Here is a 23,412-nt window from a genome sequence, read left to right on the forward strand (position 1 = left end):
GTAAATGTTCTAAGGAACTGAAGTATTACATTGCTGTATGGTGACTCACTACCAGGTTAGGAAAAAATAATCTAGCCTTCATAACAAGTAATGTGTTTTTTGGCTTCCCCCTAGATTTTATAGTATAGCTCCCAGGACAGTATATCAAAACTTTTGACAGATTTCTATTCCTGAGTCTGAATGCCATGTAATTGATCCTGTATAGCCCAGCAGGGGTATTTAGGTTTAATAATATCTTTATGATGCTTAAGGGAACCGCATACCTGGGACATAATTTTACTAGAGCTGTTAAGGGGCACTGTACTAGATATATTCAGAGGCTTTTTTTTTTTTTTTTTTTCATATTCCAAATTTTTAGTCCTCAATTGTTGATAATTGCTAGTCCTTAAACTGCATATAGATGGGAGACACCCTGAATTTCTGAGATTTTGCATGTTTGTGTAAGTATCCTATGAAGGATCAAATATCAATATAAGTAAAATTGCTGTGGGGATTAACGACAATTTTGAATTTAAGCTATATAATATTTGGAAAATACAGTGCACTTTAAAAACTCAAGACATTCACATGAAAAATACATTTATTAAAAAATGTGAATTACAAATTACAAATTTATTTCTGAACTAAATTTAAAATAATCTGTATTTAGCAAATCATAATCAATGAAGAAATAGAATACTTTTCTCCCTTATAAAAAGGTGCAGAAATATAAGCTAGAACATGATAATTTTAAGCATACAAAGTGATTTATCCTCATTTTAGAACGTTTAACAAATGAATCTTTGCTTTCACAATCACCTCAATTTAACTTACAAAAGATTTTACATAAAAGTAGCATCATAATGTACAAAAAATTACTAAGTTAGTAAGGAAAATATAACACCAATACTTCAATAATTTAGTTTGGATTATTAATAAAGCTGCTCTCCAATTACTCTTTTGCATGAGCTTCACCAAGTAATCGAATACCAAGACTGCCATATTTGTCTATGTGCACAATCAACAGACCTTCGAATTTGCCTGCTGACTTTGGCTTGAACTGGACTGGCAGGTTGATATAATGCTGGGATCTGTAAAAAGGAGACAGTCGGTTTGCAGCATTAGTGACATTAATAACTAAATCTTGCTAGGCATACAAATATTTTTCCAGTTTATTATGCTTTCTGAGAAGATACCCAGAGATAGCCTTGAGTTATCTTTTTTAAAGTTCACATAACTGGTGTTCAGTGTTAAAAATATGAAGTTGCTTCTGTCCTATCAGCCAGACAAATTAGTACAATACACGGTTTCAGAGTAGCAGCCGTGTTAGTCTGTATCCACAAAAAGGGTCACTCAATTTCAGACCTAAAAGTTGCAACATTACAACAAAAAAACTTCAAAAACAGACTCCGAGAGACTGCTGAATTGGAATTAATTTGCAAACTGGACTCCATTAAATTAGGCCTGAATGAAGACTGGGGGTGGATGGGTCATTACACAAAGCAAAACTATTTCCACATGTTTGTTTATTTCGCCCCCTCTCCGGTTCCTCACACCTTCTTGTCAACTGCTGGAAATGGGCCATTTTGATTACCACTACAGAAAGTTTTCTCCTCTCTTGCTGGTAATAGCTCACCTTAACTGATCACTCTCAGTATAGTGTGTATGGTAACACCTATAGTTTCATGGTGTGTGTGTGTGTGTGTGTGTGTGTGTGTGTGTGTGTGTGCGTGCGCGTGTGCGTGCGCACACACACAAACACCCCACCTTCCTACTGTATTTTCCATTGCATGCATCCAATGAAGTGGGTTTTATCCTACGAAAGCTGATGCTCAAATAAATTTGTTACTCTCTAAGGTGCCACAAGTACATCTGTTCTTTTTACAATACTTGGATAGCTACTGTTGCTGGCTCATCTGAAGAAACTGTGTTCTGTACCTCTGCTATAATATTGACAGTTTGGAAGCCTTATTAAAAAGTAGTAATATTGCCTGCTTTTAGTTTAGAAAGAATTTTGCAAATAAAACTTCAAATGTACATCAACTGATCACTGAAACAGAAAATTTAATTGAAAAGGAATCACGTAGAAGCAATTCACAGAATTAGACATTCTGTAGCATCATCAAGACCTGATTTACTACATAATATAAGCAAAGCAATGGGGATCTTGAGGGGAAAAAAAGAGGAATCAGAACTCGAATGTAACAGTGTGATGTAAAATCTCTGAAAAGATTAAATTCAAAGTCACCACCTAGCAGGATAGTTCTACAGAGACTATTAGCACTATGTATTACTTCTTGCAGCTGTGATTTAGTCTTATGTTAGCCAACCAGTGCTACTGTCATAAACAGATAGTTAAGGGTTAATGTCTATTTTACCTGTAAAGGGTTAAGAAACTCAGTGAACCTGGCTGACACCTGACCAGAGGACCAATCGGGGGACAAGATACTTTCAATGGAGGAAAGTCTTTGTTTGTGCTGTTTGTTTTGTTCGTTGTTCGCTCTTGGGGCTAAGAGGGACCAGATGTGCACCCCAGGTTTCTCCAATCTTTCTGAATCAGTGTCTCATGTTTCAAAATAGTAAGTACTAGCTGGAAAAGGCGGATTAGTCTGATGTTTGTTTTCTTAACTTGCAAATGTGTATTTTGCTGGAAGGAGTTTTACCTCTGTTTGCTGTAACTTTGAATCTCAGGCTGGGGGGAGGGAGTCCCTCTAGGCTATATAAATCTGACTACACTGTAAACATTTTCCATCCTAACTTTACAGAGATAATTTTTACTTTTTCTTTCTTTAATTAAAAGCTTTCTTTTTTAAGAACCTGATTGATTTTTTCCCCTTGTTTAAGACCCAAGGGGATTGGGTCTGAAATCACCAGGGATTGGTGGGGGGAAATGGGGGGGGGGAAGGTTAATTCCTCTCTGTTTTAAGATCCATGGAGTTTGGATCAGTGGAGCCTCTCAGGGTAGCCCAGGGAGGGGAAAGTCTGGGAGGGGAAAAGGAGGAGGGATGGTTTATTTCTCCTGGTTTTAAGACCCAAACCATTTGGGTCTTAGGTTCCCCAGGGAAGGTTTTGGGGGAACAGAAAGTGTGCCAAACACTATATTTTGGCTGGTGGTGGCGCTGTCAGATCTAAGCTAGGAATTAAGCTTAGAAGTGTCCATGCAGGTCCCCACTTTTGGACGCTAAAGTTCAAACTGGGGGAAAAATACCTTGACAGCTACATTTAGTGACAATTGATACTGCAGTTGGAAACACTCCATACACACAAAACCTTAAAAGGCTGAAAATAAAGAGAAAGACTGGTGCATTTCTTTCCACCTTCACATTGCCTACAACACTATCAGTAACACACTACAAACTTCCACAAGGGTTTAACTTTCATCTCCAGATATCCAAAAGCAATAGATACCCCAACTTCAAACTCATACCCTAACTCAAAAAACTTAATAGTAACATCTCATGCTTTTAAATCAGTTATAAGCAAACCTGTCACATATTCCATGCATCTGGAAAGTTATTCTGCCTTAACTCTGCCAAGGTCAATGTCATGTTAAGTTTTTTTTCTGGTCAGAGTGCAAGTCTGATGAAGTTCAGGTATACTACTACTACTGCACCATAATGAACGCAAGCATCCTTGAGGTCCTGCACACACAACTTTTCTCCAGAGGTAGAATTAGTCAGATATCACTTGGAGTTTATTTTGTGACAAATCAGTTGATCTCAGATCTGGGATGGATCTCAATGCTCAATGGGTCACTGGGCTGGAACCCAGCGTGTAGGGAGGGCCACTGGCAAAGTGGCACGAACCCAGAATCAGGTGCCACAGATCTGACACAAAGTTTTGGAATTATCTGTTGGACTTTGGTTTGTTGAACCTTCTTACGCTGAAAGGGACAGATATAAATATTGTGACCTTGCCAGAGGGCTGAGTTATGGAAGAGAGAGACCACCACAGCTCCAGAGAGACTGTCAGCAGGGGGTGACAGAGTGAAAAACAGCTGCTATGCCACACCTGGCAAGGTAGAGTGGCACTCTGCTCAGAATACCAGGCGCGATAATTATGCAGTGTTGTTGAAGCTGTGATAACTGATAATATACCTTTCACAGTAAGCAATATTGGAATACAAAAATAAAGGATTAAACTAGTTCATGAGGATAAGTTGGTTTCTCCTATTAAAAGTGTGTCTATTGCCCAGCAATTTGATTGGCTGGCAGATTCTATTTGATATAGATTTAATCGTCTTCGTGTCTTCCTCTCCTATCAACCATCATAATCCGTACCTCTAGAAATAAAATTTAAATACAATGGTCAAATGTGAAAATCATGGACAATTAAAAGATCTTTGTTATTTTACACTTGCGAATGATCTAATCAACAACAGGAGTCAAGTTAATGCTTTACTGTGCTATCCAAAATGTTTAACAAGGTGACCTCAAAGGGATCTTCAAACTATTCACTTTGAAGCGTTGAACTATGATATTTGTGAGCCCCTTCCTGAAAGTTGTTTTTATGAATTTAAGTTCTCGTCAGACGTTCCTCCTTCCTTTCCTTATCAATACTTACATCCTCTATTAGCCAAATGAATACCCTACAGTCAATATAAAAAAACAAAAACAAAAAACGTGCTCTGCCTTGTTTGGGTGAAAAGAATAAAAATCGCCTCTCTTCTCATTGCAGTTTTATACCAAGATTTTGCATTTGGATTACATTGGTACCTAACTTAGACTGAGTGTAGTAAAGAATCAGCACAGCTGAACTTTTTCTATGTGTACACACATAGCCAGTTGAAGAAAATCAAGGTCACAACTGCACCGTTTTTGAAAATCAGTCACTGGTACGGTAAACAAAACCCTGAAATTTTGCCATATTTAACATCTGAAAGACTTTTCACACAGGATACACTGTTGCTTCTATAAATTGTTCTTTAAAAAACAAAATCAAGCCACTATAAGGTATGATTGTTTCACTGTGTGACATTTCTTGGTCTAAAGAGTAGATGTAAGAAAACATATTCAATTTTATTTTCTTAATCAAGTCTTGCAGTCCCACTTTCAGCAAATGCCATCTGCTATAAAATTACCTTTTAACATTAATTGCATATGGCACTGGGAGGTAATCTAATTTAATTGACTAGCTTCCATATAGAAGCAATTAAAACATATAAGCCAACACTAAATAAAATATTAGCTGCTTTCTATTAAAAAAAGGCTTATGGGACAATCTTAAAAGTAGCTTACTCTGATAAAATAAGGAATTTCTTACAAATTTTTTTTTTTAAAAGGCATCCATTTAAGCCAGGATAAGTTCTGCAATGCTTTGTGCTCAGAAATTGCAGAGTTCTTCTAAAAGCTATGCTAATTTATGCTGTAAATAAGAAAAACTAGAGACGTAGACAAAAAAGTAAATATTTGCAAATGGAAAGGTATCAAAACTGGTAGGAAAACTAAGCTTCTTATTAAACAAAAGAGTAAAACAAATGCACTTCATGAGAGAGAATTTTTCCTAGCATCTTTAAAGATCATGTCTTTGCTTTAAGTAAGAGTGCATCTGATCCTCAGTGTATCACAGAAAATACAACATACTTTACAGTGTTTCTGAGACACTTAAGTAGATCTCCGATATCGTCATGGTCGTCTTTCTGAAGAGCTATTAAGTCATCTTGTTTTTTGCCTGGAGTTTTACCACTTCAGACTGAGCTTGTCATATCTCATTAGCTATACAGGTTTGGTCCTGGCCACTATTTTGATAAAAGACCTCCAAGAAAAACACCCAGGTGCTGTACAATTTGGTGTTATAGCATGGATCAGAGGACAGGATGTTGGACTGGGAGTCAGGAGACCTGAGTTTAATCCTGGCTGTTCCACCACCCAGTGTGATGTTGCTTTATGCCTCACCTTTCCCATCTCTAAGATGGGGAGACTGGTTACAATTTGTGCAAAAAATATACATTTTAATTAGAAGGCCAGAAGTGGCCCTTAAGTCTATATTTCAGCATGATATAGCCTTACTAATTATAGAGCTTTACTTTACAAAATAGATCAGATTTGTTTTGAAACTTCTTTAATGTTTTTTAGTAAAATTTTAGTACATACTTAACTCACCTCAAAGAATATTTCAAGTGCCTGATGTGGAAAGGCTCTCTGGGATTTACAAACTTCAGCTGCAATTTAATATGAAACACTTTAAAAACAGGCAAGCACTTCTGTAACTATTTTAGCACACACTTCAATACAACTCATGAAGCTTCCAACTACAGACTTAGATATAACTTCAAATAAAAAGCCAAGATTTAAGAATGGAACATGCCCAGCTTTATACATAGTAAGTCCTGCAGTGTGATTTTTAACTTACTCAAGACATTAAATTAGTTTTAAAAATTATACTCCGACAACAAGCCTATAATCAGTGTATGACAGCTGAAAGAGGTGATAGTTTAAGTATGCTATTCAGAAAACTCTTGATACTTAAAAGTCAAGAAGCAAAAGAAAAACTAAAGTTGTTAAGAAGCCTATAAAAGTGAACTTTCTTTAACTATATAAACATTTAAAGTATGAAGTTTGGAACCAAAAGTTTCTACCAATGCACTGAGCATTAGAACATTTTAAAATTCTTAGTATCAAAGGTTAATGAAAATATCAGAAAAGAAAATGGTTAGATATTGTTCAGGCAATTAAGTGTGATTTTAAATGTTTTGAATTAAAGTGTCAAAAACTTACCATATGAGTAATAAAAGTATTATTCCGTAAATTGACTTTTAAAGTGCTTGATTCCCCAACTCTGGTTGGTAGAAATGTATAATGATCTTCTTGGGCATACACTCCTCGAATGACTTCATTTAGCCTGTTTTTAAAAAAAAAAAAAAAAGGTTTAAATCATTAAGTTCCCTATTTATATTACATGATCTGGATGTACCAATAGTTTCCCATCTAGGGGCGGTTCTATGTTTTTTTCCGCCCCAAGCACGGCAAGCAGGCGGCTTTCGGCGGTGCACCTGTGGGCAGTCTGCCGGTCACGTGGATTCGGCGGTGTACCTGTGGGCAGTCCGCCAGTCACGTGGATTCAGTGTCCCTGCCGCTGAAGCTGCAGAACTGGCGGACTGCCCGCAGGCGCGCTGCCGAAAGCCACCTGCCTGCTGCCCTCATAGTGACTGGCAGGCCGCCCCCCACTTGCTGAGCTAGTGCCTTGCTGAGCTGGTGCCTGGAGCCGCCTCTGTTCACATCAAATGGTTTGAAAAGCAGTTCCAAAACAGAAACACACCGCTACCTCAATAGAATGCCTTGATATAACACAAATTTGGACATAACGCAGTAAAGCAGTGCTCTGGGAGGCGGGGCTGCGCACTCTGGTGGATCAAAGCAAGTTCAATATAACATAGTTTCACCTATAATGCAGTAAGATGTTTTGGCTCTCAAGGACAGTGTTATATCAAGGTAGAGGTGTACATTCAGAATCACTGAAAAGTCAAAAGTAATTTGCTCCTTATAAGATATTGGGCTGTAAGATGCTGTCAATTTTAAAGCAGTACAAAGCTACTCTAAGGGCTTTTACGGCTACTATTTGGCACATTCAGTTAATTAAGAGATTATAATTTAGAGGAGTACTGTGGTGAAGTTGTAATCAGAATAATTTACTCTATACTTCCACAGCCATGAGTCGTGCCCATATGTTTTAATGGAGACCTAGGAGATGAGCATTTCTGTATGTGCAGCAGGGATCAGTTCACACCCATAAAAAGGAAGTGCATGTTTCATTGTGTTTCACATCCACCATTTCAATCTTTGAAGGTTGGAGGATGACAGGGAAAAATTAGTACAATGATCTTGAGGAAAATCATATTTTTGAGGGAAAGGCCTATGTGCAAACCAGGTCCAGGCCTTAAACCCAGTTAGGAGTCAAATGCTACTTTCAATTCTGCGTAATTGACTGAGAAGAGCAGCAAAACTACACCAAGCTCAAACCAGACATGCAGATCACAAATGGAGGGACTGCTCTGGAATAGCAAACCGAGGGCAACTGGATTCCGCTGGTGAAGATTTGCACTTATCTAAATACGTGAAGTGTTTTGGAAACATCTTGGGCTCTTGTAACTAACTCCAGATGAGAAAAGGAATAAAAATAGTTCCAAGAGCATGGGAAAACTAAAGTGGGAGAAAAAACACTGAGTGCTAATCAACATGGTGAATTAATCCAAACTAGAGGGATATAAATGGTAGCATGCACTAGCATGTTGTGAGCTAACTGGCCCATGTGGTCCATTTCAAACAGTAGAACGCTAATGTGCACTAGGGAAAATTCAGTGTGTGCCAACGGGGCCCAGACAAGCCAATTAGCGTGCAACACATTAGTGCCCACTATAATTTACACCCATCTAGTGAGAATTAATGTACGTGTAGACAAGCCCTGACTGGCAGAAAGGGAAAGAAAAAGGAGAAAGCTAGACAAATATTGCGAAAACTCATCTTATTAGAAATCACTAGATAACACACTCTTAGCCAGTACCATCTTTAAAAGGTTTCACACTTCAAAGTGGTTCTGTGCCTGCACCAGTTGTCTCATAGTAGCAAATCACAATCACACACATAACTAGCTTTGAACTAATGAATATATGGCAAGTTTGCTTATGGTGAAAGGCTAAGAATCATAGAAGAAGTCTGTCACACAAGTGTTCTCAACTATTTCCCCCCCTCTTTTTTTTTTTAAACTAAAAATCTACATACCCAGTATTAAGTGTAGAAGCTTCGGAGCCAGCTCTTCTTCTTGGCATAACTGGAATTTCAGTTTTTATTAGGGCACATGTTGAAACTTTTGCATTTACAGCTTCATTTTCTGTTTTAGCACCCTATTGGTAAGAAAAACCCTACAATTAATATTTGGAGTAAAATTAAACATTAAGTGACAACATATATGGCTCAACCTGAATAGTGTTTTTGCTTTATTAACAATATTAGCTCATGGTTTGTGCCACAATTTTACAATATTCTGGAATAAGGGAATTTTCTTATTGTTCTTTGAAATACATTGCCTCTGCAGGAATCATACTCCATCCTTGCATGCCTCTGAAACCACTTCACAGCAGTAAACTATTCCAAGATTGCTGGCAACGGATCCATTTGGACAGTAGGTTTCCCTTTGGAATTTCTCACCATGGAGTACAAATGAGATTATTTCTTAAGTGGCTTCAGCCTCTTGATGAACTATTTAGCATCTCAGCCATAACCTGAAATTTTACCTCTCCAGGCAAATGAGGATTGCGGTAAATGAATGGATTTCTTAACATTAATTCTTTGTGAGCAACTTCTTCCCTCATTCTCTACAAGCAGGCTATGACTTTTCCCTATGTAATTCAGAAGCTGTTCCTTGAAGTCCCACCCCTCACGTTTGGCCACCAGAAAAAGTTACTGTCTTTACACCTTTGGAAGAACAGCTGGTTAATACAAAAACAAGAATCTGAAATTGTATTAAAATTGAAGGGCAAATTATACACGTTGCATTAGAGAAAAAATTTCAAAATGTTACAAGTTATCATTCTGGTCCTGCAACAAGCCACCTGCGTGGTTAGAATGAAGAGTGAAGCTGCTAATAGAAAAGATTGTGCTAAGAATTTTCTATTCTGCCATACAGTTTCTCCTCTCATACTCAACAAATGGCAAACAGTGAGCAATGAAACAAAGTAGTCGGGATGGAAAGGATAAAACCAACACTATTACAGTAGGATAGATAGAAATATGCATTCTTACATAATGTGAGAGATTTCTAATTTGGAAAGCAAGCCATAACGATACAGCATTTTCCAGTAAGAGGAGGTATCTATAGAGGAACAGAAACCTACTTTGCAGAGTTTGATAAAGAACTGTATGAGGATCATGGCATGGTTATGCAAAAATTCTCCAACATAAAAATGTTTCCAGCCCACAATTCCTCCTGGGACCTTGCACATGGAGCCTAGACTTCCTTAAAGGAATAGTTTTCCAGGTGTTAAGTTCTGCATTGCTTGGCATACAGCTTGTCAGCAGGTACTCTGAGGCCCTATCATTCTGGATACAATGGATACAAAAGATATGATTCTACTGCTAGGGGCATTCCACACCAAAAAAAAATAAAAATTCTGCACATATTTTAAAATTCTGAAAATTTTATTTGTTAAATAAATGTAGAGGCTCCAGCATGGCTTTGGGGAGCAGAGAGATGGGAGATTGCTGTGCAGTTGCCTGTTGGAACACTTACTTGTCAGTGAGGCTGCACTCAACCCTGACACAGCACAAGGACCGGGCCTGCCCCAGAAACACCCCAGGCCCCTGCCCCTCTGTGTTTGCCTACACCTGGAGCACCTAGCAGGCTCAGCAAGGCAGGATCCAATGTAGAGGGGCTTAGTGTGGAGGGATTCAGGTGTGAGTTGAGAGGGTTCTGTGTGGGGCAATCTGGGTGCAGGCACCTCAGTGGTGGATTAGGGTGCATGGGAATCTGGATGTACAGGGGCATGTTGGGGGGTTCTGGCTGCAACAGTAATGGGACTCTGCGGGCGGTCCAGGTGAATGTGGTTGGGGCACAGCACGGGGAGCCTGGGTGTGTGGGATAGAGCTTGGCAGGTGGAGTCAGGGTGTGGGACGCTCAGTGGAGGGATCCAGATTCTGGTGGAGTGGGGCTCAGCGGAGTGGAGATCCAGGTGCAGCTGGTTGGGGCTTGGTGGGGTGGGGATCTGGGTGCAGGAGGACTTATCAGGGGGGTTCTGAGTGCCGGGGGGGCTTATCAGGGGAGTTCTGAGTGCAGGGGGGAGGGTTGAGGCTCAGCAGGAGGATCTGGATATGAGGGGGTCTGGATGGATGGGGGAGCAGCTCCCTGACCAGGAATCCCTTCCCCTGCAGCTAAGAAGTGATGGGTGCAGGGGGGGAAGGGGGGAGGAGAGGGAGTTTGCAGAGCTTCTTGAAGCTGGGGGAGAAATCTGAGAGGGATCTGACCCTGAATGCAGTGCAGGGGAAGAGGAAGTACCATCTTCCTCAGCCCAGCCAGGACTAGTAGCTGAGCCCAGCACAGGGTAGGAGCCACCAGCTGGGTCTTCCCCAGCCCCGTCCCCTGCCCCACAGTGATCTACCTCTGTGCTGGCTACCATGGGCACCCAAAACACTGCTGTGGAGGGTCACATGATGGCTCTTGCGGTTTCCCTTTGCTTCCCTGTCAGAAGGTTGTTTTTCTGCAGGGAAGCAAAAAAATCTGCACAGGATAAATTCTGTGCATGCACAGTGGTGCAGAATTCCCCCAGGAGTAGTATGATAGATGCATGTACTCCATATGCTCAATATGTCTTCTCGAGTTCTACGAACATCCTGTTATGATGATTTTCCAAAGGATGCTGAAGATAGACAAAATGATAGTATTGATCTCCTGGGAAGATTAAAAAGATGCATACACTTTTGGCAGCAGTGTTTCTCAAGATGTGAGGACAAAATTGTCTTCGTAGGAGCACAACTGACTTCTATTAATATAGTTGCTCATTGGTCTTCCAGAAGTAATTACCAGAAAAGCAGGACTTGACGAACAAATAAAAAAAAGAATTATGTGCAGTTATTTTGCAATGTGCCACAAAGGCACTGGTAAATGTTAGGATATAGATATTCAGGCCCGTCTGCAAAGGCCTATACTTTAAGAATGTAAGTGTATTCTTATCACTTAGCTAGTTATAGAGGTATAAAAGAAAGAATCAAAATCACTGTCTGTGTAATGGCCTTCTCTTACTGTGACAGGCTAAGGCCTTCAGCTAAGATGTAGTTAGGCAGCCATAAGCTGGGAAGTGTATGGTCACGTCCTCACATTCCAAACTAGTCACATTGAAATAAGGTGCTATTGTGCTATTAGGAATACAATCCTGTCCTGATATTCCTATCACCTGCAGAGAAAGGGAAGAGCCTAGAAGATGTAAAAGGAAACTTAATTTAATAGCATCCTGTCTGGCAAGAACTCACTTATCAATAGACACAGCTGGAAAACCCTTACCTCTGTATAGATGTAGTTGTAAAATACTCACTTCTGCATTGTTTTGTATGTTTATTTGCATGGTCTCTGTCTGGTTCTGTGATTGTTTCTGTCTGCTGTATAATTAATTTTGTTAGGTGTAAACCAAAGAAGGTGGTGGAATATAATTGGTTAAATAACCATGTTACAGTATATTAGGATTGGTCAGTTAAATTTCAGCAAAATGATTGGTTAAGGAATAGCCAAGCAAAACACAGGTTTTACTATATAGTCTGCAGTCAATCAGAAAGGGGGGCAGGAATAGGAACAGGGACTGGGGGAATTGGGATCATGTTTTGCTAAAGGGGGAAATGGGAACAGGAACAGGAACAGGGACACAGGCAAGGCTCTGTGGTGTCAGAGCTAGGAAGGGGGACACTTAGAAAGGAAACTGGAATCATGGTTGCTGGAAGTTCACCCCAATAAACATTGAATTGTTTGCGCCTTTGGACTTCGGGTATTGTTGCTCTCTGTTCATGCGAGAAGGACCAGGGAAGTGAGAGGGTGAAGGAATAAGTCCCCTAACAGTAAATATAATTGCAAGGAGGTATAGGATTCACCACAGGTTTGTCTAATCCAGGCATTCTGCTAAATCTTGGGGACAGACCGTCAAGAAATCTAATGTATCTGCATAACTAGTGTCACTAGAGGCTGGTAACTATTTTTTTGGGGTGCTTAGTTATAAGACTGTCCCTCCAAACTATCCTAGAGAAACTCTAGTATAGCTGAGATCACTAATCTTTGGGATTTTTATTTACCCTCCAATCAGAAATGAAAACTTGACCAAATGAACCAAGGCACTGTCCCTGCCCCACAGAGCTTACCTCTGATGGATCTAAAAAAATAATTGGTCAATTGACTGGTCAAATATTTTAAAGTACGAATTTATTAGGAAAAGAGTAATTAAAAAAAAAGACTTTACAGTCCCCAATAGTCTTCAGTACTTATACCTAGTTACAATAAACATGTTACTTAACTGAGTTATTTTATCTCAAAAATGCAAAATATTGAAATGGAGTTTTAAAAAATGGAAAGAAGTACATTACTATTTTTAGCAATATTAGCGTAACATTTAAATGTGAATATTACTATTCACATTTAACAGTAACTAAAGAAGAGAAAAATGATATTACATGAACACATGGCAAACTAAAAAGAAAGAAAATATTTTTCATGCACTTAAGCTAGGTAGGCAGCAGGCATCTTAATGGCTGCACACCTTTTCTCTGTGTTGGGGGAGAAGGTTTAATGTCTGAATTCTCACCTCCTTTCTCCACTCCCTTGTGAGTTAATTTCTGTATGTTCGCATAGTCAGTTTACATTGTAAGGTGTTTGGGGCAAGGAACATGTCTTAACTTGTTTAATGTATTTTTAAAACCACCATGTACATTGATGGCCTGGCATATAAATAAAGGTATACATACAATCTTTGTTCTAGAAGAATCTAGGTGTTCAATTATCAATGATCCCAACAGAAAATCCCTGGCACTTTTCAATGTCGAGGCTGCATAATCACAGGTGGCCTCAGTTGAGATTAAAAAGGATCCTGTGCTTCAACAGGTCTTTTCTATTTTGCAGGTGCAGTGAAGGATCCTTTGCTAGCTCTAGCTGGTCCAAAAACCATCTCTGGGGTAGGCCATGAGGGCCCAGGAAGTTGACCACCACACATTTCAAAGAGGTTCATGTAAAGGGCACATTGAAAAGGCACCAGTTTCTTTTCTGGTCAGAAAAAAAATTTCCACTGCTTCTGAGAGTAGTATTGAGTATTTGTTACCCTCCGCAGACATGACCAGATATATTGTTAAAGCCAGCCACTGTATCCACAAGTGATTTTTCAAGATTTTATCTTCCTTTTTATTGAAGGCACATAATTGCTGGTCATCTTATTTTTAAATCCTATAGCACTTGCTTTCATAGCTTGTTAGTAATATGCTGGAATTAAAAATGCATTTGCCTGTGAACAGACATTCAGACCTAATCCAAAACAGATACTCAATTCTGAATTACATGGTGGAAGCTTTCCACATCTTCACTAGGAATTTTTGGAGAAGTGACATTGCAGTCAGGGAATGAGATGGATACAGGACATCCAGAAACCAAAGACAATAAATTACGAATGTTTAATACTGGGAAAAATCTGGCCAGAACTGTGCCAACTGCATTTCTGGGGTTCTTCTCTGGGTTGGGGTCAGATAGCTCTTGTTCTTGAATACCATCACATTTGAAGCATTTCCAGACGGACAGGGCTCTGATTGGGATGTTGTCCAAGAATGGGTATAAAAGACATGTTTTTTCCAACATTTATATATCTTTTTTTCAACATTTTTTAAGTGCTGATATCAGAACTGAACACACTTCCCGTAATGGTCTCACCAATGCCCTATGCAGAGATGTACTCTGTACTCCCACCCTCTGTTCCCCACTTTATATATCCAAGGATCGCTTTAGCTCTCTTGGTCATTGCACTGTGCTGTGAACTGACATTTAGCTGTATATCTACCATTGCCCCTAAGTCCTACTCAGAGTCACTGTATATCAGGATACAGTCCTCATCTTAAAAGTGACTTATGTTCTTTTTTCCTAGATATGACCTTGCATTTGCCTTCTCTTCCTAATTAAAGCATCTGCTGGAAACGGAAGATCTTCAATAGCTGAAGAAGAAATTGTGTTGACCTTGTTGCAGACAGATGTATGGCTAATGACCCTATTTGATTAAACAGACGCTCCACTTTAAGCTCTTTCATAGATCTTTTCAAAAAGTGATCTTGACACATCTCATATTTTCTGCTAAGAATGTTTTTTCCTAGAGAGGTGGAGAGTTATTGGAAAGATCTGGTTGTGAATACACTATTTCCAAGAGGCACATTGCTTTGAAAAATAAGGGGAACAAGTCCCATCTTACTGCTTTATAAGCAGTAGTAATATATGGCCACTATGTTGCTCATAAAGGTTAACAGCTTTGACCACTAATGAAGTTCTGTAAGTTGAAGGAATTGCTCAAGGCTCTAGATCACTGTTACAGAGTTTGGATTCTCGATTTCTATAAGCTTTGAACTAGATTGTATTTAGTTTATTTTTTATTATTCTATAATGGCATCTTTATATCACAGAACTTGGGGGGGGGCACCATATGAACGGAATTCCTCAAATGATTGATAGAATCGGCCGTTGCATCAGTGTTTCCCAAACTGCTTGGGGAACAGCTAGTATATTTAGAATGAACAGCTGGACAATACCTGCTTACCAAAGACACTCTGCTTTGTCTTATGCCTTGCACAAGAAATAGTGGTACGTATATACATCATCACATTGGTATTCTAAAACAATTCTTGACTGCATTTTCTTGGTGATGTATGACAATCATGATATAAATTTGTAAATGCAGATTTATCTTGAAGAAAAAGCTGAATTACCCTTTGAGCCTAAAGTCACATCCTAAAGTCAGCTCATGTGGCCTGAAAAATGAAGTTTAACTTGTCCACTTGAGACACCGATATTTCAGAAGGAAACAGAAAACACGAAAGATCCCAATGAACAAATTAGGGGCCTTTATGAACAAACGTACTAAGTCCAGATAGTAGCTCTAGACTATGAACACTGGTTATGATAGCTGCAGTTTTGTTAAAATCCATGAGATCCAGTTAAGTCAGCCATCAAGTCCTTGCATTGACAAAGGTAGGCACCCATCTTGGTTCTACTCTCTCACAATTTGGATATCTTGAAGGTTGAGAGCTCTGGATCAGTCCATGAGTACTTTAGGGAAAAAAGTCTAAGGCACTTAATAATTCAAGAAAATAAAATTCTTTTATGGTGAATGAATCTCGGTATCTTTTCAGCATAAAGGAGTATTAGGCTTGTCATAGTCCAGATTTGGGAATTATACCTTAGCGTCCAAAATATGGGTACTAGCATGAATTCCTCTAAGTTTAATTACCTTAGATTCAGCTTAGATCTGATAGGCTGCCACCAATCAGGACTTAAGTAGAGCGCCTGATAGACTCTGGTGTCCCCAAACCCTTCCCTGGGGACCCCCAAGACCCAGATTCCTTGAGTCTCACAACAAAAGGAAATAAACCATTCCCTCCCCCCTCTTTACCTCCTCCCAGATCTTTCCCGCCCTGGGTACACTAGGAGATCTGCGTGATTCAACTCCATGAATCTAACACAAAGAGGAAATTTACCTTTCCCTCCCTCAGGCAATACAGATTCAAGCTCCTTGAATGTTGCACAAAGAAGAAACTTATCCTCCCTCCCCCCCTCTTTCCCTTCTCCCAACCAATTCCCTGGTGTACACAGACTCAGATCCTTTGAGCCTTAACTAGAAGAACAAAATCAAACAGGTCTTAAAGCAAAGCTTTTACTAAAAAAAGAAAGAAAAAAGTAAAAGGTTTATCTCTGCAATTTAGATGGTAAACAGTTACAGGGTCTTTTAGCTTATAGAAAATGGATAAACAGCCTTATTCAGAAAAAATACAATTTGAACTATTTCCAGCAGACTACACATTTGCAAATACAGAAAAACAATGTAAAAGCCTATATTGTCTTTCTACCGCTGTACTTACAATTGGAAACAGAAGATTAAAGAGCCTGGAGATTCGTGTGGTCACTCTCAGAGCCCAGAAAGAGAACAGAACAAGAACAAAGGACTTACACCCAAAACTTCCTCCACCCAGATTTGAAAGTATTTTGTCTCCTGATTGGTTCTTTGGTCAGGTGTTTCAGGTCACTATTTGTTAACCCTTTACAGGTGAAAGAGACATTAACCCTTAGCTATTTGTTTATGACAAGGCTGAACTGCATTCCTCTGGAATTAAAAGGGTCCACCGTTTAACATGAGCTAGGAGAAATCTAGATTGCCGACCTTGTTTGCATTGCCATAACTTTCTCTAGGAACGGAATCTTAGCACTGAAACAGACCTGTCACTTAAAAGGCAGGTCCCGAAACTTTGTATACACATCCTAGAAAAGGTTCAAAGCATGGAACCTTTTAAGTACAATAGCTGATAGTACATACTTTAAACATGTCACATATAAATCAAGTTGTTCTCTTGCTACACTCTTTTCCTTTGCAACTGAACTCACAGAGTAGGATCCTCCACCCTACCCAAAGTCCAATAGGATGCAGTGGAATGAGCTCAAAGTGTGAGCTGGACTGGCCATAAGAATGCTGGTTGCAGCTTCCTGATCTCACACTGACCGAATCCTGGCATAAGTTAGAATTGAGCAATAGCTCTAACTTACACCATACACTACCAAAGAATTGGGTCTATAGCTCAGAGAAATATTCGGTTCCAGAAAGAAGTTGAGCTGATGATTCTCCATCTTCTCACAGAAGAACAAAGCAGCCTCCAATATGAAAGGCTTGCCCTGTAGTTGGGGTCAGATAGGTGACCCTCAGATCCAGACACTATTGTTAAGGGAAATTATTAAATTTCCATACATATAGTAAGATCTATAGCCTATTGTCACAGACTGTACATCTCTTAAATCCTGACCCCCTCCATACCATTCATATTGGAAATAGACCAAACAGGTCTGAAATTAAAATAATTTAAACACATTTTAAATAAACCAAATTTGCCAAAAATGCTGACAGATGAACTAGTCCATGACTCACTTCACAGGCAGGTGGAAGAATATGATGGTAGAATTGTAAATCTGAGTTAGAATATTTGGATCCATTGGTCAACAGGCAAGTGCCACTAAATATTTTACTGCTTTGGTATGTTTCCAAGACTAACAAGAACAGAGTACCAAGCCTAGAGTGGGAGCTACAGAAAATTATGAAAAAGACGGTTACTCACCTTCGTAACTGTTGTTCTTTGAGATGTGTTGCTCATATCCATTCCAGTTAGGTGTGCGCACCGCGTGCACGTTCGTCGGAAGATTTTTACCCCAGCAACACTCGGTGGGTTGGCTGGGCGCCCCCTGGAGTGGCGCCGCTATGGCACCGGATATATACCCCTGCCGACCCAGCCACCTTTCAGTTCCTTCTTGCCGGCTACTCTGACAGAGGGGAAAGAGGGTGGGTTTGGAATGGATATGAGCAACACATCTCGAAGAACAACAGTTACAAAGGTGAGTAACCGTCTTTTCTTCTTCGAGTGCTTGCTCATATCCATTCCAGTTTGGTGATTCCCAAGCCTTACGTAGGCGTGGAGTCGGAGTGAAATGTGGCAGAATGAAAACTGCTGAGCCAGAGGCTACAGCATCTCTTGACTGTTAAACCAGAGCATAATGCAAAGCAAAGGTATGGACCGAGGACCATGGAGCTGCGAGACAGATCTCGTGGGTAGGTACATGAGCCAGCAAGGCGGCAGATGAAGCCTGAGCCTTGGTAGAATGCACGGGGATGTGGATTGGGGAAATATGAGCCAAATCATAACAAGTGCGGATGCCCGCCATCACCCAAGATGAGATCCTCTGAGAGGAAACAGGTAGGCCTTTCCTTCGGTCTGCTACCGCGACAGAGAGTTGGGGCGTTTTACGAAATGATTCTGTCCGAGCAATATAAATGCGAGCGCTCTACAGACGTCCAGGGAGTGCAATTGTTGCGCCCATTGCGTTGAGTGTGGGTAACATGAAAGGCTGAAACCACCTTAGGGAGGAAAGCTGGGTGTGGTCGTAACTGCACCTTGTCTTTGTGAAACATAGTGTATGGCGGAACCACTGTAAGAGCCCTGAGCTCGGAGACTCATCTGGCCGATGTAACGGCTACGAGGAAAGCTGTCTTCCAAGACAGGTATAGCAGCGAGCAGGTTGCTAACGGCTCAAATGGGGGAGACATAAGTCTGGTTAAAACTAGGTTGAGGTCCCAGGCTGGGGCTGGGCGGTGTACTTGAGGGTGTAAACGCTCCAAGCCCTTGAGGGATCTCGAACCCATAGAGTGTGAGAACACGGAATGACCACCTTAGCCTAGGTGGAAGATAGAGATGGCTGCCAAGTGTACCCTCAGCGATGACACCGCTAGGTCCTGCTGTTGAAGGCCAGAGGTAGGCCAAATAAAGGGGATCAAGACCTCAGTAGGAGTAAGATCGAGCGTTTCGCACCTGTAGGAGAAACGCTTCCACTCTGCCAGGTATGTTGACCAGGTGGAAGGCTTCCTGCCACTCCGGTTTAGTCACGCAGCAGCCACACTGTGAGGTGAAGAGACTGCAGGTCCTGGTGACGAAGCCTGCCGTGGCCCTGAGTTATGAGGTCTGGGAGGAGTGGCAGGGTAATTGGGTTGGTTATTGACAGGTCGAGCAACGTGGTGTATCAGTGCTGCCTGGACCATGCTGGAGTGATCATGATGATGTGCGCTCTGCCCCTGCGGAGTTTGAGCAGGACCTAATTAACAAGTGGGAACAGTGGGAAGGCAAAAAGGAGTTGGCTCTTCCACAGCATCAGGAATGCGTCCAAGATCGATCCCAAGGAGAGACCTTGGAAGGAGCAGAACATCTGGCACTTCCTGCTCTCGCGGTAAGCGAACAGGTCTATGTGAGGAAAAGTCTCCACTTCTGGAAAACAGAATGCATCACATAGGGGCAGAGCGACCACTCGTGAGACAGGAAAGACCTGCTGAGTCAAAGCGTTCCGAACACCTGGGAGAAAGGATGCTACCAGATTCATCGAGTGGGCCATGCAAAAGTCCCAGAAATGGATGGTCTCCTGACAAAAGGGGGAGGACCATGTCCCTCTCTGGTTGTTTATGTAGCACATAGCCGTTGTGTTGGCTGTAAACACAGACACCACGGCCTCGCAGCTGCTGCTGGAACTCCTGGAACGCCAGGCGGACTGCTCTCATTTTTGGGCATTGATGTGGAATGCCAGCTCCCAAGAAGACCAAAGGCCTTAAGCTCGAAGGTGACCGAGGTGAGCACCCAAGCCGAGAGATGACGCGTCCGTCGTCAGGGGCAGTGAGGGCTGGGGCGGATGGAAAGGCATCCCTGCCCACACCAGGGAGGGAGTTAGCCACCATTCTAGGGAGCCTAGGGTGCTCGAGGGAACGGTGACTATCATGACCATTGGGTCCCTGTCCGGGCAGTACGCCGAGGTGTGCCAGACTTGGAGAGGACGGAGGTGGAGCTTGGCGTGTTTGGTTACAAACTTGCAGGCAGCCATGGACCCAGGAGACCGAGACAAGTGCGAGCCGAGGTCGTTGGGAAAGTCTGCAGACCTCGGATGATTGTTGCCATCGCCTGAAACCGCGGCTGTGGTAAGCAGGCTCCGGCTAGGTCGGAGACCAGGATAGCCCCTAGGAAGTCCAAGCTCTACGTGGGAACCAGAGGGGATTGCTCTATAGTAATCATCAGGCCTAGACGTGTGAATAGGTCCGTGACGATGCCCACGTGCTGAGTGATTTGTGTCTCGGAGTCTCCTCAGATAAGCCAATTGTCCAGACATGGAAAAACGCATATCTGACATTGGCGAAGGTAGGCGGCGACTACGGCCATACACTTGGACAATACCTGTGGGGCTGCAGAAAGGCCAAACAGCAGGACCGTAAACCAGAAGTACTGACGGTTGGCTAGAAAGCGGAAGTATCTCCTGTGCGGAGGGAAGATGGCGATGTGAAAGTATGCGTCCTTCATATCGAGGGTGGCATACCAGTCTCCAGGATCCAAGGACGGGATAATGGTTCCCAGGGATACCATGCGGAACTTCAACCTTATCATAAACTGGTTGAGTCCTCGCAGGTTTAGGAAGGTCTGAGATCTCCATTCGAGTGGGGGACTAGGGCTTAACGGGACTAAAACCCCTTGCCCCCTTCGTCCATCGGCGTCTGCACCTCTTGTAAGAGGAATTGCTCGTGAGAGGGGTCCCTGAAGGGGGACAGGGTTGGAACAAATTGGAGGTGGTACCCATGCTCCACCGTGCACAGGACCCAGCAATCTGAAGTTAACAGGGGCCACACCAGGAGAAAGTAGGAGTGGGATCCCGGCCTGTGACTGGTACACCACCCTCAGGTGCACCTTGGAAGGTTCGTTTTTGGTCCCGGTGGTGATTGTGAGGGACCTTGACCCTCTAGGGGTCCTGACGTTTGTCTGCGACCATCTCGGCCATGCCGTCTGCCAAAGCCCTGTCTCTGGCTAGGCACAGAGTACGGCGGTGTGGCCGGGGACGGAAAGGCCTGCATTTGGTCGCTGGCGTATGCACGATGAGAGAGAGCATTAGGACCCTGCTGTCCTTCAGGCTTTGCAGCCTGGGGCTGTCTTTGCCGCGAAGAGGCCTTTACTATCAAATGGTAAGTCCTGAATGGCATACTGCAGCTCCGGCTGGAGGTTTGAAACCTGAAGCCATGAGATGCGCCTCATGGCAATACCCGAGGCCAAAGTCCTGGCTGCTGAGTCTGCTGCGTCCAACGAGGCCTGGAGGGACGCTCTGGGCACCTTTTTCCCTTCCTCCAAGAGGGCAGCGAATTCTTGGTGGGAGTTTTGAGGGAGAAGCTTCATAAACTAAACTACCGCCACCCAGGTGTTATAATTATAGTGGCTAAGCAAGGCTTGTTGCTTTGCCACCCAGAGCTGTAAGGCCTCTGCAGAGTACACCTGGCGGCTGAGTAGGTTCATTCGCCTAGCCTCCTTCGATTTCGGGGCTGGCGCCTGCTGGCCATGCCATTCTCTCTCCTTAATGGACTGAACGACTAGTGAGCAGAGAGGAGGACGGACAGACAAGTAGTCATACCCCTTAGAGGGCACCATACCGGGTCCTCTACCTCCGGGACCTCCTCCACCTGGAGGTCCATATGGCGTGGTGCCCTCCTTAGGAGGTCCTGATGGGCTCTCAGGTTGTTGGTGGGCACATCAGAATCGCGGTCCTGAGCATAAGATCTGCGCGCGTGGGATGACACGGATGCGTGTCTGGATGGCCATGGAGGTGCTAAAAAAGCATGGGCAGAGTCTCTGACTCTATGGGACCTTGCCCATCTCGGCACCGAGGACCGGTACCAGGAGGCGTACCAGTACCTGGAACGAGATCCAGACCTGCAACCAGAGCGGTGCCGGGAGGTAGACCGAGATCTCGAGGCTTGAGCTCGGGAGAGGCTACGGGAGTCACGGTACCTGTAGCGGTGCCGGGAGTTGGAACGGTGCCGATAGTAGCGGGTCGGCAAATGGGATTACCGACCGGTGAGGCGAGTGCGACTGGTACCGAGGAGAACAGCACTGGGACTGCAAGTGGTGTCAGGTGTGCCGACGGAACCTGGAGCGTCTGCGGGACCGTGATCACGAACGGTGCAGCTCTGCTGTGCCGACAGAGGGTGGTCATATCAACGGAGGCTTGCCAAGAGACTGTATTACCCGCACCGGCGGTGCCGAGGGTTCAGGCAGCATCGACTCTGTCATGGCAATGAGATCCCTCGCCGTTGGGAATGTCTCCAGTGTGGAGGGAACAGTACGCTCAACCACAGTGCATACTGGGGACCTGTCAGGCACCGGATTCGACGGCCCTCGTGGGACCGGGATCGACGGTGCCGACATCGTCGGTGCCTCGGCAGGTGTCGGTGCCGAACGATCCGACTTAAGACAAGCTCTCTGGCTGTGGCGCAGTTGGCATGGAAGCAGCAGGAGCAGTAAGCTCAACCACGGCACGTGCCGGGGAGCTGTCAGGCACTGGATTCTACGGCCCTGTGGGACTGGAATCGACGGTGCCGACGTCATCGGTGCCTCTGCAAGCGTCGGTGCCGGGCAATCTGACTTAGACGAGCTCTCTGGCTGCGGTGCAGGTGGCACGGAAGCAGCAGGAGCAGGGAGCTCAACCACGGCGTGTGCCGGGGAGCCGTCAGGCACCAGCAGGAGTCATAGGCTTTCTCGACCTCGGAGAGAGGGAGCGGTGCCGAGTCGACTTCGGTGTCAGCGACAGCCGGTGTCAAAAGGCCTTGGCAGTACCGGCAGGGTCCGGTGCCGAGGAGGCGCTTCTGCCCGCCGCTTGATCATCGCTTGGTGCCAAAGGTGGAGGGGTAAGTGAAAGTCCAGCTCCTTTTTGTTCTCGGCTTAAAAGCCTTGCAAATGGGGCACTTAGCTGTCAAGTGTGATTCCTCGAGGCACTTCAAAACAGGAGTTGTGCGGATCTCCCGTCGGTATTGGCTTCTGGCAGGCCGAGCCCGTATTAAAACCCGGTGAGCCGGGCATGGGCTCCGGTACCAGGTGTGGGGAAGGGGCTACTTCCTGAACCCCGCTAACTATTACTAAACTAACTATGTTAGTAAAGAAAAACGTATAACTATACAAATATATATATAAAAGGATTATAACTACATAACTATATACACAAGAACTACGAGTAGCTAGGGAAGGGAAGATCAGCTAAGCCGCGCTCCACTGTTCTAACGACCGACATGGGCGGTAAGAAGGAACTGAAGGGTGGCTGGGTCGGCCGGGGTATATATCCGGTGCCATAGCGGTGCTACTCCAGGGGGCGCCCAGCCGACCCACCGAGTGTTGCTAG

General features: G+C 43.3%; 1 protein-coding gene across 1 annotated transcript in view; it reads right to left on the reverse strand.

Moving 5' to 3' along the window:
- Nucleotides 1–562: 562 nt before the first annotated feature.
- Nucleotides 563–23,412, reverse strand: part of CEP192 (centrosomal protein 192) — a 187,149-nt gene continuing 164,299 nt past the window's right edge. The window contains exons 44-47 of the mRNA XM_050938869.1: nucleotides 8,697–8,818; nucleotides 6,696–6,819; nucleotides 6,081–6,139; nucleotides 563–1,070 (exon numbers count right to left, since the gene is read on the reverse strand). Coding sequence (XP_050794826.1) covers nucleotides 932–1,070; nucleotides 6,081–6,139; nucleotides 6,696–6,819; nucleotides 8,697–8,818 — 444 coding nt within the window. The 3' untranslated portion in view covers nucleotides 563–931. The remainder of the gene's footprint in view (nucleotides 1,071–6,080; nucleotides 6,140–6,695; nucleotides 6,820–8,696; nucleotides 8,819–23,412) is intronic.

Source organism: Gopherus flavomarginatus, chromosome 2 (genome assembly GCF_025201925.1).
Source record: "Gopherus flavomarginatus isolate rGopFla2 chromosome 2, rGopFla2.mat.asm, whole genome shotgun sequence".
Classification (NCBI taxonomy): Eukaryota; Metazoa; Chordata; order Testudines; family Testudinidae; genus Gopherus; species Gopherus flavomarginatus.